General features: G+C 40.8%; 3 protein-coding genes across 3 annotated transcripts in view; 1 reads left to right on the top strand and 2 right to left on the bottom strand.

The window, feature by feature from the left end:
* Nucleotides 1-359, top strand: part of LOC131678936 (histone-lysine N-methyltransferase eggless) — a 32,503-nt gene extending 32,144 nt beyond the window's left edge. The window contains exon 10 of the mRNA XM_058959390.1: nt 17-359. Coding sequence (XP_058815373.1) covers nt 17-223 — 207 coding nt within the window. The 3' untranslated portion in view covers nt 224-359. The remainder of the gene's footprint in view (nt 1-16) is intronic.
* On the bottom strand, nt 339-7,911 carry LOC131678937 (MTRF1L release factor glutamine methyltransferase). The gene is made up of 2 exons (XM_058959391.1): nt 7,264-7,911; nt 339-877 (listed from the first exon to the last, which is right to left on the bottom strand). The coding sequence occupies exons 1-2, from the start codon at nt 7,777-7,779 to the stop codon at nt 416-418; spliced, it is 978 nt and encodes a 325-aa protein (XP_058815374.1). The 5' UTR covers nt 7,780-7,911; the 3' UTR covers nt 339-415.
* A 937-nt stretch (nt 7,912-8,848) lies between these two features.
* LOC131684569 (protein C10) lies at nt 8,849-9,746 on the bottom strand. The gene has a single exon (XM_058967568.1). It carries the CDS (start codon nt 9,509-9,511, stop codon nt 9,161-9,163), a length of 351 nt encoding a protein of 116 aa, XP_058823551.1. The 5' UTR covers nt 9,512-9,746; the 3' UTR covers nt 8,849-9,160.
* Between the last annotated feature and the right edge of the window lie 6,668 nt (nt 9,747-16,414).

Below are 16,414 nucleotides of genomic sequence, written 5' to 3'. Positions count from 1 at the left end.
CGAAATAATTTTCCAGCATTCCTGCAATCCAAATCTGTTCGTTCAGAATGTATTTGTCGATACGCACGATCTTCGCTTCCCGTGGGTGGCTTTCTTTGCGCTGTCCAACATTCGAGCCGGTTCTGAACTGACCTGGAATTACAACTATGACGTAGGTTCCGTACCTGGAAAGGTTTTGTACTGTCAGTGTGGCGCCGAAAGTTGTCGTCAGCGATTGCTGTAATGTCACCCACAGGTTAGTTTCTCTTTTATAGTCGCTAGAATTGTGTTATGTGTTACTGTACGAATATCGTGGGCATAAGTAATAGTTTTATGAAATAAAAACTCCAGTCATAAGCTAAATTTTAGATCAACAAGAAGCGAGTTTGTATTATTGCATTAATAACTGTGAACAACTGTCTAGTGTTTAGACGATTTAATCTTTGAAAATTTCCACAAAACGCTCCTTCTGGAAGAGATCTTTATAGGAGCAAACGTATTTCAACCCCAGCGCAAGACCTTTATCTTCCAGATACTTTGCTATCATTTGCGGATGCGAGCTATCAACTTCTAACCAAAGAATGCCCTCACTGTTTAAATGCTTGCCGGCTAGCTCCAGTATTGCTTTTACAACAGTTATTCCGTCGGGACCTCCGTCAAGCGCTCGCATGTCTTCGTACACTTTAATTTCCGGTTCCAATTGCAACAGTTGACCGGATGGAACGTACGGTGGATTGCTAACGATCATATCAAATTTCTGATCCTCGATTTCCTCTGGAAGTTTGTCTATCACTTTGTGTCGGAATATTCGTAGGTTTCCGGATAGGTCAAGATTTTGAGCGTTTTCCAAGGTTAGCTCACAGGCCATCTTGCTTTGATCCAGGGCGATGGCAGATGCCTGAAACAATAGAGCAAAAAGAATGCCGTGTTAGTAGTTATTTGCGTGACAGTAAAGCTGATGTGTATAATAAAATCAGCTGTTTATTTGTTATTGTTATTTTTATTTATCAGTCTGCAATCGGGCTGTCTCAACAACCTATTTCTGCAACCTATGTGCATCAACTTTACACCTACCGTCTCACCATTGCGCTGGACAGTGTGTGCAGTGCTTTATTGTCACACCTATGACCGCGCACCCTGCTTCCCATGAGCGTTTTGGCGGCTCAGAGGCTGTCCTATGTTGCTTAGGGATACATTGCTCCTATACACATTAGGGTGTCGCAAAATAACATCATGTTTAAAAAAAGCCATCGGGCTCAATTCTTAAATGAAAGTTTAGGGTATTGGGACCACTTTCTTCTTCGGAGTAAGTTTTCTAAAACGCTCCCTGCTAGTAGCGAATTTAGATTTTTTGAAAAATAGGCCGATTTTGGGTAAAATTTTAAATTCATGCCTGTTAAGGCTCAAGTTACCTCAAGGCTTGGTAGTATGCGTAATAAAAATTGTGTTCAGCTTTGCCACCAGATTATCCATTTAAACCTTTTCAAAACTCTAAAAGAAGAATATCAGTCGATTTATTAGATCATCAGGATTCAATTCATGCAAAATACTTGCTGGAAAAACCATCGGCTTAGCTGGATGGTGCTTTTGAAAAAGTGGCTGTGATTTTTTGTCACACTACCACACCGAGCGGGGGTACGCAACACAATTGCGCAATGAAAAAACCACAGCCACTTTTTCAAAAGCACCATCCAGCTAAGCCGATGGTTTTTCCAACAGGTATTTTGCATGAATTGAATCGTGATGATCTAATAAATCGACTGATATTCTTCTTTTAGAGTTTTTAAAAAGGTTTATATGGATAATCCGGTGGCAAAGCTGAACACAAATCTTCCTACGCACACTACCAAGCGTTCAATTCTAACACATGCTTAAAAACGGTAACTTGAACCTTAAAGTGCTCCTGAACTATCTGAGAAGATCCAAATGAAGAAGTTTGATGAGTTAGTTTGCACAAATTTAGGATTATAAGAGCGGCAGAACCATTAAAACTTAGTAAAAAATGGAATTTTTGATGTTTTTCAGTAGATTTTCTTCAAAACTGAGTATCTACAAAATTTTAAAAGTATAAAAAACACTTCAAATAGTTGAGCCGAACACAGGGGCGTAATTTTGTTGAAGAAAGTGTATAGCTACGGCAAATGGAGTATGAGTTATTAGAATTTTTGTTGCATAATCTTTCACATTTTACCAATTCATCAAAAATAATACTGTTCCAAAAAATAAAACGATTCAAATGTGCTTAGACCACCTTTGTTTTTCGGAAAATAGAAGGAAAATGATGAAAAATGGCGTCTTCCGTTTGTCTTTAGTACGTCAGCATCAGAGCTTAAAAAATTGACATCCCTGCGTGTACTTGAAAGGAAATGAAATTCAATTCATGCCCGCAGTGATGAATAAAACGTTTGGTTCGTTTCCCTCGTCATTCGTTCTCCCGATGCAGCGCATTCAGGTTCGGACATGTTCGGTTTCAGAAGCAAACTGAATTTTGTTTCTATGCTAACTCTGAGATGGATTAGTGAGCAAAAGTGCACCAAATATAGATTACGCAGTTCACATATGCTCGAAAATGTAGAAGATGCCAACTTCTGCCTCTAAACTGTCCACTTAATAACAAATGAATGCTTTAGTTCGTGAAGGAATTTATGTATCATTTGCATCAAGCATTCGATTCTGCATGAAATTTCAGTTATTTGGAAAGTTAATGAACGGGGGAGGCGGTGAATCTGAATGTTGGTTTCGGTAAATACAAGCAGAAATAGCTAACTGATTTTGAAATTTCGCAGCACTGGTCAGCATCGGGTTTAATGAGTATTTGAAGTTTTTTTGTACCATGAATTATAAAAATAACGAACTGCTAACGACAAGTCTCTAATTATTCTTTGAAGAGTAAATTCTCCATAAATACTTCTAGGAGGTTTATTAACCGAAATTATTATATCAGAAAATGCGCTGCATTCTGTTGTAAAACTTTTTCGAAAATGCAGTTTTCAAAATTGACTATTTCGGAATGTGAATGTGTGTGATCTAAACGGTAAAGATCAGTTTTTCAACACTCACCTCACTCTTTTGCATTTTGCTTCACTCAAGGTACCTATCAGGAATCAGAATCAGAATATATTGGCTCAAATGGCACGTTCCCCGCATGTAGTCGGGGATTTGCGCCTTGCCGTGTGTTTTCATCATTTCCTGAGCGGAAGGAAAGGACAAGGAGGTGTGGGGAAGTAGAATTGGAAGGGTGGGAAAAATAACAGCACAAAACAAAAATAAACAACAGGTTAGTTAAACTCACAAGTAGTTCAACTTGCCTGCGAATGAGCCTAAAGCTCTTCACCACATTGGATAAGAAACTTTAGTATGTCTCTGAGCTTCAGTCGTCCAAACATGGTTTCGTCTATATAAGGATGGCTGAAGACTCGAAATCGCAATTGCGCTACCGATGGACAGTTGCATATCAGATGATATGAGGTTCCGTAGTCGGATTCACAAAGATCACATGAAAAAGACTCAGCGCGCTGAAAAGTTGCCATGTGATAATTGAGTTTGCAGTGGCCGGTTAAAGCCCTGGTCAGCATGCCGCAGTGGAGCTTCGAAAAATGTAAGAGATTTTTCGAAACCACTGGGCATGGTTGTTCTAGAAACGCCTTTGTTTGGCGACACGTTTGTAGATTTCTCCAATAATTGCGGCGCTCGGCCGAAGCCCAGGACCGTATTTTTTCCCTTATCCAACTTGTCGAAATTGGCAGCGCGGGCTCAGGACCAACGAAGTCAATCGCTGAACCTGCCCTGGCCAATTCGTCAGCCCATTCATTTCCAGTAATACCGCAATGTCCGGGCACCCAGACAAGGTAGATAGTGTTGACAATGCTTAGTTCTTCGATTTGGGATCGGCACGCGATCACTAGCTTGGACCGGGATTGCAGCCTGACTATCGGAGCAGAAGTTTATAACTCTGCCGGACAAACTCAGTTGAAGGGCCGATTGCACCCCGCATATAATCGCAAAGATTTCTGCTTGGAATACAGTACAGTATCTACCTAGTGAGTGAGATTGTTCTAATCTCATTTCAAGACAGTAGACACCAGCACCAGCACGTCCCTCCATCAGAGAACCGTCAGTGTAACAGACCACTTGCGTTTGTTGTTGTCTTTCTATAAAGCCAGACAACCACTCCTCTCGAGAGAGAATCTTCACATGGAATGGCCTGTAACGAAAACTACAAGTGAGTGTAATATCGCTGGGAGCAAGAATATCTTCATCCCATGTAACCATTTGTGACCACAATCGTGCATGACTGGTAGCAAGATCAACATGATTACTGTTCCAAAGCCCAGTAACCTGCAGCCTGTATGCACATGATAGTGCGTCTTGTTTGAGGTGTATGTGTAATGATTTGATATTTACAAGTGCCTCAAGAGCAGCAGTCGGAGTCGTGGTGAAAGCACCAGTCGACGCCATGAGCGCCATTCTTTGCAGTTGGTTTAGCTTTGACTGGACTGTCACCACCTCTCCCCTCTGCCACCACACAAGGCATCCGTATGACAGTATTGGACGTACAATTGTCGTGTAAATCCAATAGATGTATTTAGGTTTGAGACCCCAGGTCTTTTCAAAAGTTCGTCTGCACTGCAGGAAGGCCATGCGCGCTTTCTTGACTCTGAACTCAATGTGAGCAGACCAATTCAGTTTGGAATCCAATATGACTCCAACGTATTTCACTTGATCTGCACACAGTAGCTCAGAATCAAAGAACTGCAAGGGACGAACCCCGGTTGTTGTTCGCTTCTTCGTGGAAAGAACCATTGAAGTTTTGCTTAGGTTAACTGATAGTTTAACTTGTCGACACCACTGTTCGACAGCTCTTAATGCCTGTTGCATTAAATCAAAGATTGTTCCGATGCAAAATCCAGTAATTAGTATTTGGTAATCGTCAGCAAACCCGTAGGTTGGAAATCCAAGCTCATTGAGTTTCTTCAACAAGCCGTCAGCTACTGAGTTCCTTAACAAAGGTGACAGAACGCCGCCCTGAGGACAACCGCAAATACTTAACTTCCGTATCTCAGCCTGTCGCAGTGACGAGCAAAGTATGCGGTTACTAAGCATTGCGTTTATCCAACCCGAGATACATGCAGGTATCTCATGACCGCGCGTCGCTTCCAGAATAGACTGGAAGGACACATTGTCAAAAGCACCCTCAATATCTAGGAATACACCCAAGCTACATTGCTTGAGCGAGAAGGCTTTCTCAATGTTGTAAACAACATCGTGAAGCAGAGTGATCGTGGATTTATCACATTGATATGCATGTTGCATTTTGTGCAGTGGATATACAACTAAACTAACGTTCCTGATGTGATGATCGATTATCCGTTCCAAAGCTTTCAGAAGAAAAGAACTTAAGCTGATAGCCCTATAACTCTTGGCTTCTTCATAGCTTGAGCGCCCCCTTTGGGAATAAATCTAACAGTTATTTCTCGCCATGCTTTGGGGATATACCCGGTAGCAAGACTGGAAAGCAAAATCTTTTTCAAGACATGTTTAAGAATATCAAATCCCTTTTGCAGTAGCACGGGAAGTATTCCATCTTTTCCGGGTGATTTGTATGGAGCAAAGCTGTCAACTGCCCACTTGACCGATTCAGTGGAAACCAATGTGCGTGCTAACGCCCACGAGTCCGGATCACCAGAATGAGATCTGTGAACATTGTTCAACTCCGGATCGATACAACCTGGAAAGTGTGTGTCGAAGAGACAATTAAGAACATCTTTTTCGTCCGTCCCATAACCACCATCTCTGGTTTTTAAGGAGTTCATCTGAAAATCATTCGATTTGGAGAGAATTTTATTTAACCTGCTAGCCTCGTTCAGACAAGAGATATTAGCGCATAGGCTTTGCCAGCCAGCCCGTTCTGCAGATCTAAGACATTTCTTATATGCACTACGAGCTGACCTGAAAGCCCTGAAGTCATCACGCTGACGCCGGTTCCAAGCTCTTCTCATAACTTTCTTCATTCTTTCAAGCTCAGCTCTCCACCAAGGGGTTCCCCTAGTCGATTTAACAGTACGAAGTGGACAAGCTTCTTCGTAGGATGCTAATATGAATGAGTTTGTCGTATCCACGATGTCATCTAAGTCGTCTAGTTGACTAATTGTTGGAAAATGTCCATGAAATTTAGTCGCCAAGTTTTCCAAAAAGAGGTCCCAGTTTGTAGATTTAGGATTACGATATGTCACCACATTGAAGGTGACATCAAAATGATCGAAAATATATATATTTATGATCGGATAGAGACGGTTCAGTTTCATTTGGAACCTGCCAATTTCCCAGCTCATGCAAAATTCTATCAGAGCAAAGTTTTATGTCTAACACCTCCTCCCTCCCAGACCTCGCAAAAGTTGGTCGGTTTCCCACAATTCAGAATATGGAGATTTGTACTACTTATGTACTCCATCAGTTCAGAGCCTCTCAGATTGATGTCTGAGCTGCCCCAAATGATGTGATGAGCATCCGCATCACTCCCGATAATAAGCGGAAGCACATTTCTGCTACAATATGATACAACGCTTTTGAAATCATCAGAAGGAGATGACTCGTTATGCGGTAGGTATGCTGCACAATGTATATATTTTTTGTCTACGTTTCCGACAGTCAGTGTAACTGTGACAACAAAGATATCGCGAGTTGTGAGCTCCGATATGAGACACGCGTCAGTAGCCTTATTTACAAGAATGCAAGCACGAGGCATTTCACGTGGGCTAGTCATGCCTGTCTTGTTGTAAGCAATGAAGGCAGTGTTAAGTAACTTTCCAAAATAGAAGTTTCCTTTATGGAAATATGGTTCTGGAACCAATGCTATGGAAGCTTTACCTTCCTGCATGAGTCGAGATAAATTCATAGTTGCTGTACGTTTATGTTGGAGATTGATTTGTGCTATTCTAACCATTGTTGATTAGAGAACTGTACATTTCATCTCCAACATAAATTGCACAACAACTAGAGGACACCAAGCGAGTTGGGATGTTAAAGCATATAGCGACCCATATCAGGTTAATGTCTTCAATAGTTCCATCGAGCCTAGTTTGCATATCTTACATAACTAGACTTACTGTTCTCCATTCACCTACAATTTTAAGTTGACTTAAATGACTGTAAAAATATTATTCCAAGATTTTGACTATACTGGACTGGATTTAATCCAGGATTCATGAACTTAGAATATGTTATTTAACATCTTGAAGAGTGGCTATGAAAGTGCGTAAGGTATACTAATAAGGTAATACTCACCAGTGGAGCATGCTTCAGGATTGAGAGTGAAATCGCACCGGTACCGCAACCGATTTCCAGAAAACTCATCCGTTTCTGAGTGTCAACCTGCTGCAGAATCAATTCCACCAGTTCCTCCGTTTCCGGCCGTGGTATGAACACCGGTGGAACCATCTTGAGGGTGAGATCCCGAAACTCCCACTCACGGATAATATATTGGATGGGCATCCGTGCCAGTCGGCACTCGCACAGCTCGTCCACTTTGACTAGTTGAGTTTCGTTGAGTATCACATCCTGACTTTTCCGGACGTCCGCCGGAGATGGGAACTGTAGAACGTGCGCTAGAATGTTTACAATTGATGAGTCCGCTTCGGGAATTTTTTCCGCGTTAAAACGGGTTTTCCATTTCTCCTGAACGCTGCGCACGGTGTAGGTTGGAGTGGGATGAAGTGCTTCAGCACAGAAACGTTGTCGAAAAAGAAGGATGGTGTTGGTTGGAGTCCTCAAAAATCCAGGTGTCGATCGTAGGACATGCATTTTTGCCGAGTGCTTTTGATTTTTGTGTTTCGTAGCTCTGGATGTGTGCAAAATATTACAGAAGAAAATTTACATTTTTACGTACATTTTCATTAATGAAAATCGATCTGGTATGAACATGTGAAGAATAACAACAATAACAATGGACTGTACGATACGTAATGTATACACTATAGAACATATAATACAAACATTTGGAGTGGCATTTCGTTTGTGGATTACATGCTCGCCACCCCTTCTGTGATTGCAGCGCTGCCCAAGTGGCAGGCGTACAGTACTGAGCAATGATAGGAATTTTCAAATATTGCGTCCCGCGGAAGGTCTTGCATCAATTTCAAATCGTGAAAATGTCCGCAATTTTATGAAAAATGACCCATGAAGAAAATATATATTTATATAACAAAATATACATTTATATAACACATTGAACCTACAAATCTTCAGAAAAAGGAATGAACGAGAACTAACCAACTAATCTAACCTTAATCCAAAAAATTCAAAACATTGCGCTATCTGGGCATCGATTTCTTAAAGTTTTTGCTTGACCCCGCAACTGAGTGTTGTTTCCCAACTGCTGTCAGTTCATACAACAGTTAGAGTTAGAACCTGACCCAGTTATCGCTTCAAGCAGAACCGTCATGAATAGTAAAATGGACAGTGCATTTTATCCGAAAATTTTACATTCTCCCAAAAAATCGAATAGGTGCCCCAAATGATAATAATTAGGACATTTAGATGTGGTACAGTATGAAAACTATTTGATGGATTATCCAATCAATCTTGAATCATATGATATTATACATTTGGAGCAACATCAGATGTTGCTTCAAGCTGTTCTCAACTCCAATTCGATAGTTCATTCCGTCACCCTCTTTACGGTTTGGTAAGACCAAACTGGTGTCGAGCGATAGCAGAAACTGGTTGTTGAAACAGTCCGATTGTGCACTGAGAAATAACAAACAATAACAATTAGGACATTTTGATGATCGGATTTTTTTAACCCAGAAATATGGAAATCCCTCAATGTTAATTAAACTAACTCAAAGTAATTATTCGAATAGAAAAAGAATTAGGTGATAGAAATTGTGTTTATTCTCTCATGATCTAAAAACTTCCTGAATAATCGTAGTCTTCATATAGCGGTTTAGTTTGCTACTCTATTGTAACACTGGCAGTATCATGAATAATTTAAGGATCATCCTAATAAACCTTTTGGTAAATTCTATCTACCACATATAAGGGTTTACAAATCGATAAGCTTTTTCGTCAATTCAGTCTTGCTTAAATCTAAATAGTAATACATATAAAACAATTAGAGATACTCTATGGCAGACGCATAAGCTTTTGTTTTCGCTCATACAAAATTTAGAATGCTGGAAGTTCAAATCAACACATCATTCGTACTATGTATGTTGATCGGTGGTAGGTAGATAGATCGTATCTGCGAGCGGAGTCGGGCAATGTCCACATCCTCCCGTTCAAACTCTCGAATAATCTGCTCAAACTGTACCAGCCCTTCCCGATTAGCCGGGAATCCGTACTCCTTGATGACGGCGATCTGCAGCTGCATCACCAGAGGAAACACGAACTGCATCATTTTGATCATTTCCTTGCCCGAGTTTGCTTTGGCCTCCGACAATTTCTTAGCATTCTCTGCCTGGTTGACTGTCTTCAGTACATCAATTAGAATTGTCTTGCCGGTTTCGGCAGTGAAATTCGATAAGTACGACATGGCACCGATGGTTTAGGTGTAATTGCTCGGTTCGGTGTAGCCTTTGGCTGTCAGCGTATCCTCGTTTTTGTTCAGGAATAATCCAATTATATCGAAATAAGGCGCCGCCACTTCACACAGAGCTTGCTAATTTGAAATGCTTTTAATTGATGGAACTATAAATCAGGAGAAATTACTTTTTATTTGAGTAATCCGATACGAATACGAATAAAATGCAGCTGTAAATAAATACTAATTGACATTTTCTTCAATAAATTGTCATAATATTCAACCTGATGTGGATCACATTCGATGACGTATTTTACACGGAGAAAAAAAAATTAATAAAAATAAATGAATCAAGGTGTTGAAAAATTTCTGTTTGATCTTGGCAGGTTCGGCAGGAATAATAAAACCTTAGGGCATGTTCAGGAGCGTTTCAGTTATAGATGCATAATTTTGACAGTTCTATAATATAAAACTGAAAATTTTAAAACTAGAACTTGCTGTCCCCAGCAGCAGTTTTAGCGGGCGTTCTATTCAGTTTAAAATTTATGTACCGCCATGCCTTCAGCGTTACTGCATTCAATTTTATTTTTCCCCAGTCTATCGGGTCTAAGTGTCTGTGCTGAGTACTTTTCATGTATTTAAAACACAGTTTTAAAATCAGCAACAAACAGAACGGCATCGTATAACAGTTTTAAATTTAAAAAAAAACTGTTCGAAATTATAAAACAAAACGCTCTGCTGGAGATGTGAATGTTTCAGTTCCAGTTCTACTTTGAAACTTCCATACAAAATAAAACGCTCCTGAACATGAACATGATTATGAAAATTAATCTGAGACTCCGAGATTTCGAATAATATGAACAAGGTTCCTGTTATGTTTTGCCTTTCTCAATAGAAAGGTATTGCAATTGCTCTGAAAACCGACTTTTTAACGGAGGCCCGGAGGGCCGAGTGACATATACCATTCGATTCAGTTCGTCGAGTTCGGCAAATGTCTGTGTGTGTGTATGTATGTGTGTGTGTATGTGCGTCTGTGTGTGTACGCGAACACAATCTCACTCACTTTTCTCAGAGATGGATGAACCGATTTTTACAAACTTAGTTCCAAATGAAAGGTGCAACGTTCCCATAGGCTGCTATTAAATTTCTAATGGATCCGACTTCCGGTTCCGGAATTACAGGGTGATGAGTACGATCACGCAGAAAACGTCGATTTTAAGAAATTCTGCAATGAATGTATAATGGTGAAAATTTTTCCAAAATGTGACCACAACTGCTTCGATTTGTAGTACTAGGTCATTAACAGCCATTCAAAGTCTCTTTGGTCACATTGGCCACCATCATCGGTTCCGGAAGCCCCGGCGGAAGTATCCAAATTCAGAGTAACAGTCACATCGGTTTCTCGGAGATGGCTAGACCGATTCGACTAAACTTGACCTCAAATGAAAGGTATTGCGTCCCCGTAAATGGCTATTAAATTTTATCCCCAACCGACTTCCGGTTCCGGAGTTACGGGTTGTGGCGTGCGATCACATAGCAAATTGTGATTCAAACCGATACCCCGATGGAAGCAAAAAAGGTAAAAATTTCGCTAAAATGTCTCTCAAATAAATTAACTTTGCAGTTCTAGGTCACCGACGGCCAAACAAACTTTCGTTGACTACATTGACCACCATAGACGGTTCCGGAAGTGCCCGGGAAAAGCGGCCATCTTTCAAAATTTACGAACTCACATCAGTTTCCCTGAAATGGTTGGGCCGATTTTCACAAACTTAGTCCCAAATAATAGCTATATTATCCCCACAGATGTCTATAAAATTTCGTACGGATCGCTTATATGGGTCCGGAAATATAGACTAAATCGTCCGGTCACATATGAAATTCCCATATAAGCCAGAACTCAAATTTTTTTTCCAAAGGGGGGACCCCATGAAATTTCAGAAATCGAATTCGTATTTTTGATGCCAAACATCTTTAAAATGCATGAAACGTTGAGATTTTATGTTATCTCGAAAAAATTTTTTTTTATGAAAATCGACTTTTTGGGACTTTGCCGATTTCGCACCTTTTTGCCTTTCTCAATAGAAAGGTATTGCAATTGCTCTGAAAACCGACTTTTTAACGGAGGCCCGGAGGGCCGAGTGACATATACCATTCGATTCAGTTCGTCGAGTTCGGCAAATGTCTCTCTGTGTGTATGTATGCGTGTGTGTATGTATGTGTGTGTATGTGCGTCTGTGTGTGTACGCGAACACAATCTCACTCACTTTTCTCAGAGATGGATGAACCGATTTTTACAAACTTAGTCCCAAATGAAAGGTGCAACGTTCCCATAGGCTGCTATTGAATTTCTAATGGATCCGACTTCCGGTTCCGGAATTACAGGGTGATGAGTACGATCACGCAGAAAATGTCGATTTTAAGAAATTCTGCAATGAATGTATAATGGTGAAAATTTTTCCAAAATGTGACCACAACTGCTTCGATTTGTAGTACTAGGTCATTAACAGCCATTCAAAGTCGCTTTGGTCACATTGGCCACCATCATCGGTTCCGGAAGCCCCGGCGGAAGTATTCAAATTCAGACTAACAGTCACATCGGTTTCTCGGAGATGGCTAGACCGATTCGACTAAACTTGGCCTCAAATGAAAGGTATTGCGTCCCCGTAAATGGCTATTTAATTTCATCCCGATCCGACTTCCGGTTCCGGAGTTACAGGTTGTGGCGTGCGATCACGTAGCAAATTGTGATTCTAACCGATACTCCGATGAAAGCAAAAAAGGTAAAAATTTCGCTAAAATGTCTCTCAAACAACTTAAATTTGCTGTTCTAGGTCACCGACGGCCAACCAAACCTTCGTTGACTACATTGACCACCATAGACGGTTCCGGAAGTACCTTGGAAAAGCGGCCATCTTTCAAAATTTACGAACTCATATCAGTTTCTCGGAAATGGTTGAACCGATTTTCACAAACTTAGTCCCAAATGATAGCTATAATAACCCCACAGATGTCTATAAAATTTCGTACGGATCACTTATATGGGTCCGGAAATATAGACTAAATCGTCCGGTCACATATGAAATTCCCATATAAGCCGGAACTCAAATTTTTTTTTCAAAGGGGGGACCCCATGAAATTTCAGAAATCGAATTCGTATTTTTGATGCCAAACATCTTTAAAATGCATGAAACGTCGAGATTTTATGTTATCTCGAAAATTTTTTTTTTATGAAAATCGACTTTTTGGGACTTTGCCGATTTCGCACCTTTTTTCAGTTCAATATTACCGTGGTTGTTTTTTCTTTTTCAAAATTTTAGAACTCGAATAATGATTTATTTTCCTGTATATAGTTGTCATGTGATGTATAATAATAAATTGTAATATATGCATTTAAAAGTTTTTAATGAATATAAACACGCACACATTCTCGTGATTCATGATTGAGAAAGGCACAATTGCACCGCTAGGTGGATTAAAATAGGTTTTTTGAAACTTAATTCATTTCAAAATGTTGAAACATGAATGACAATATATTCGTGCATCCAATGTTTGCGTTTTTTTATATTTTCATTCAACTAGGAATCTCTGTATGTTTAGAATCGTTGCGCTGTTTTTTGACTGGTGAAGTAATCCTATAGGATTACTATAGTGGTCGATTATAGAAGCTTCTTTTGGCAACAAGCTTATATCAAATACAAATTAAGTACTTGAAGGTCCCACACAAAAGGGTCATCATTTGTTTGCTCACCAAGAAGGCGAGTTAAACAATCCAATTCTTCTTAACAAGTAAAAGTCGCTGTAAAAAACAAAACTGGCATTGAGTTCTACAAGATGACGAAACGAATGAACTCATGATAAGTGAAGTTCATGCTTGACAATTCTCGATGGTTTGTTTACTTTGTCAGTTGCGTGAGCTCGAGTGCAACGGGTGCTCATCTGTCACATTCGAACTCACGTAACTCCCATGTAAACAAACTACCGAGAATTGTCAAACGAAGTTCATCCGCCTCATTTTTTGGGGTTGCGTCGGTTGGTGTAAAACCTAATTGCTACCAGATCAAAGTGTGCTTTTCATTTTAATTTTTTTCAGTATGTTTGTTTATGTAAAGGATTGGCCTGGTTCAATAGGTAAATCACTCCCAATTTCAAAAAATATTTGTAAAATATTGGATTGCGACATGGAATCATTGTTCAAAAAAATCAAAATCGAGTGAAATCGATTGAATGATCAAGGTGCGTCTGGCTCTTTTCGACAATCACATTCATCGATGCAGCTCTTCGGGGATTCTTACGCGGTTTATCGTGCGGATCGAGGTGCTCGTAACAGTATCCATGGTCGCGGCGGGGGAGTTTTGATTGCTGTTTCTTCCGCACTTGCCTCCTGTGAGTTTGGTATGGATAGTTCATCAAGCATTGAAGCAGTTTGGACGAAGATTACTACGCAAGCGAAGAACTAATGTTCCGAAAAAATGTTCGGATATGTTAGCGATTCCACTGACGCACCTTTTCAATGTGTCACTTCAGCAGCAAAAAATTCCCGATGATTGAAAGTGTTCAGTAATGTTTCCGGTACACAAGAAAGGTGACAAAGGCAACATCGAGAACTACCGGGGAATCACTTCGCTGAGAGTCGAGTCAAAAATTTTCGAATCGCTTATCAACGAGGTGCTGTTTTCTGCCTGTAAACATTACATAAGCACTTGTCAGCACGGATTCTTTTCCGGTCGATCGGTGGAGACGAACCTGGTCTCCTTCACATCCTTCTGTACTGAACAAATGTCCAAACAACTGCAGGTGGACACGATCTACACAGATCTTAAGGCTGCTTACGACACTGTTAACCATGAGATACTGCTAACGAAGCTTGATAAACTTGGATGCCCTGCCTGATTCTGCCGTTGGCTTCGATCATACCTTGTTCACCGTAAAGTCGTTGTTCAAATTGGTGACAATGAATCTGAGTCCTTTTCCAACTATTCTGGAGTTCCTCAAGTTAGTACGCTTGGTCCGCTACTGTTTTCACTGTTCGTGAATGATATGGTTTTCGTCTTAATGCGTGGAGGGAAACTGTTCTTCGCCGACGACTTCAAAATATTTCTAGCTATAAGCAAAGAAACCGATTTTCGTGAGCTACAGTATCTCGTTGATACCTTTTATAGTTGGTCTAAAAGAAACATGATGGTTCTTAGTGTTGCTAAATGCTTTGTTATCAACTTTCATCGAACGAGGAACATGTTTACTTTCAACTACAACATCGCTGGAACTGAGCTGTAACGCGTTGATCATGTAAACGATTTGGGCGTCATCATTGATGAAAGACTAACGTACACCCATCACTTCTCAGCGATTATTGACAAAGCTAATCGTCTACTAGGTTTTATGTTCAAAATATCCATCGAATTCCAGAACAATTTAAAGTGGCTCCCCGAATCCCTTACGTCGTAAGGGCAATGTCGTAATTTTCAGTCAAATCCCCGGGTATCAAAACGAGCCAGTGGTCTTCCATCATGGTTCCTGTCCTGCTGTTTTGCCACTTGATCCGCTGCTTCGGTGCTGGTTCTTCGAGCGATCCGTTTGCCACGCTGTTCGGTAAAGTATTGGAGGAGCCACTCGATCCGCTGCTTCGGTGCTGATTTTTGAGCGCTACTAGGTGATCCGTTCGCCACGCCGTCCGGTAAGGGATTCTGAGAGCTACTTGAGCCGCTGCTTCGGTGCTGGTTCTTGTGCGTTTCTAAGCAATCAGTTCGCCACGCCGTCCTCTAGGGGATTTGGGGAGTCACTGGATCCGCTGCTTCGGTGCTGGTTCGTGAGTACTTCTAGGCGATCCGTTCGCCACGCCGTCCGGCAAGGGATTCGGTGAGTCACTCGTAATTTTCAGTCAAATCCCCGGGTGCCAAAACGAACCGGTGGTCTTCCATCATGGTTCCTGTCCTGCTGTTTTGCCACTTGATCCGCTGCTTCGGTGCTGGTTCTTCGAGCGATCCGTTTGCCACGCTGTTCGGTAGGGTATTGGAGGAGGCTGATTTTTGAGCGCTACTAGGAGATCCGTTCGCCACGCCGTCCGGTAAGGGATTCGGGGAGCCACTTGATACGGTGCTTCGGTGCTGATTCTAGAGCGCTGCTGGGCGATCCGTTTGCCACGTCGTCCGGCAAGGGATTCGGGCAGTCACTGGATCCCCTGGTTCGTGAGTGATTCTAGGCGATCCGTTCGCCACGCCGTCCGGTAAAAGGATTTGGCTGAAAATTACGACACTTCAAAACGTTGTATTGTTCACTGGTGCGCTCACAGTTTGAATTTGCAAAAGTGGTCTTGTGCCCCTACCATGCAACTTGGAGAATTGACCGTCCAGCGCAGATTCATAAGATATGCCACGGTGTTCCTAAAACCGTTATTAACTAAAAAAATGACCATAAATTTGGCATACGGCATTCGAAAGATACAGTATCCAAGCATCTTCTCAGTGAATTTCAAAATGATCCATCGAGGGAATCGAGAGATATGGCGATTTGAAGTTTTATGATACGTTTCATAAGGCTACCAGCAAACACCCACGGGTTTGGTCCAATCTCTATAAACAAAAAAACATTTGTCTACTTATTTAGTACATGGCATTCAAAATATATAGTAATCAAGTATATTCCTTGCAAGTTTGAAAATATTTTATTGACGGAATCGAGTTATAACGGTTTGGATGTGGTATGCGGTCATAGATGGGTTTTCTACCAGACTTCAAGCGTGAATCCATGTTTGTCCATTGAGTATTTAGATCGTTTATACGTGTCGTGATTTTTAAAGGAAACCCTTGCGATTTAATTACATAAATATAATGTACAAATGGTGTTATTTATATGGTGCACTGAAAAAATATGAAAATAGGGTTGTCTTCCAAACGTTAAATATAATGTGTAAAT

The sequence above is a fragment of the Topomyia yanbarensis genome, chromosome 2, assembly GCF_030247195.1.
Source record: "Topomyia yanbarensis strain Yona2022 chromosome 2, ASM3024719v1, whole genome shotgun sequence".
NCBI classification, from domain to species: Eukaryota; Metazoa; Arthropoda; class Insecta; order Diptera; family Culicidae; genus Topomyia; species Topomyia yanbarensis.
Note: the sequence above shows the minus strand (reverse complement) of the source record. Positions and strands in the feature narration are given on the sequence as shown.

Coding starts and splice junctions, on each gene's coding strand:
- LOC131678937 (XM_058959391.1), bottom strand. CDS start 7,779: ATGCATGTCCTACGATCGACACCTGGATTTTTGAGGACTCCAACCAAC. Junction 878..7,263: donor TCCTGAAGCATGCTCCACTG/GTGAGTATTACC, acceptor CTATTGTTTCAG/GCATCTGCCATCGCCCTGGA.
- LOC131684569 (XM_058967568.1), bottom strand. CDS start 9,511: ATGTCGTACTTATCGAATTTCACTGCCGAAACCGGCAAGACAATTCTA.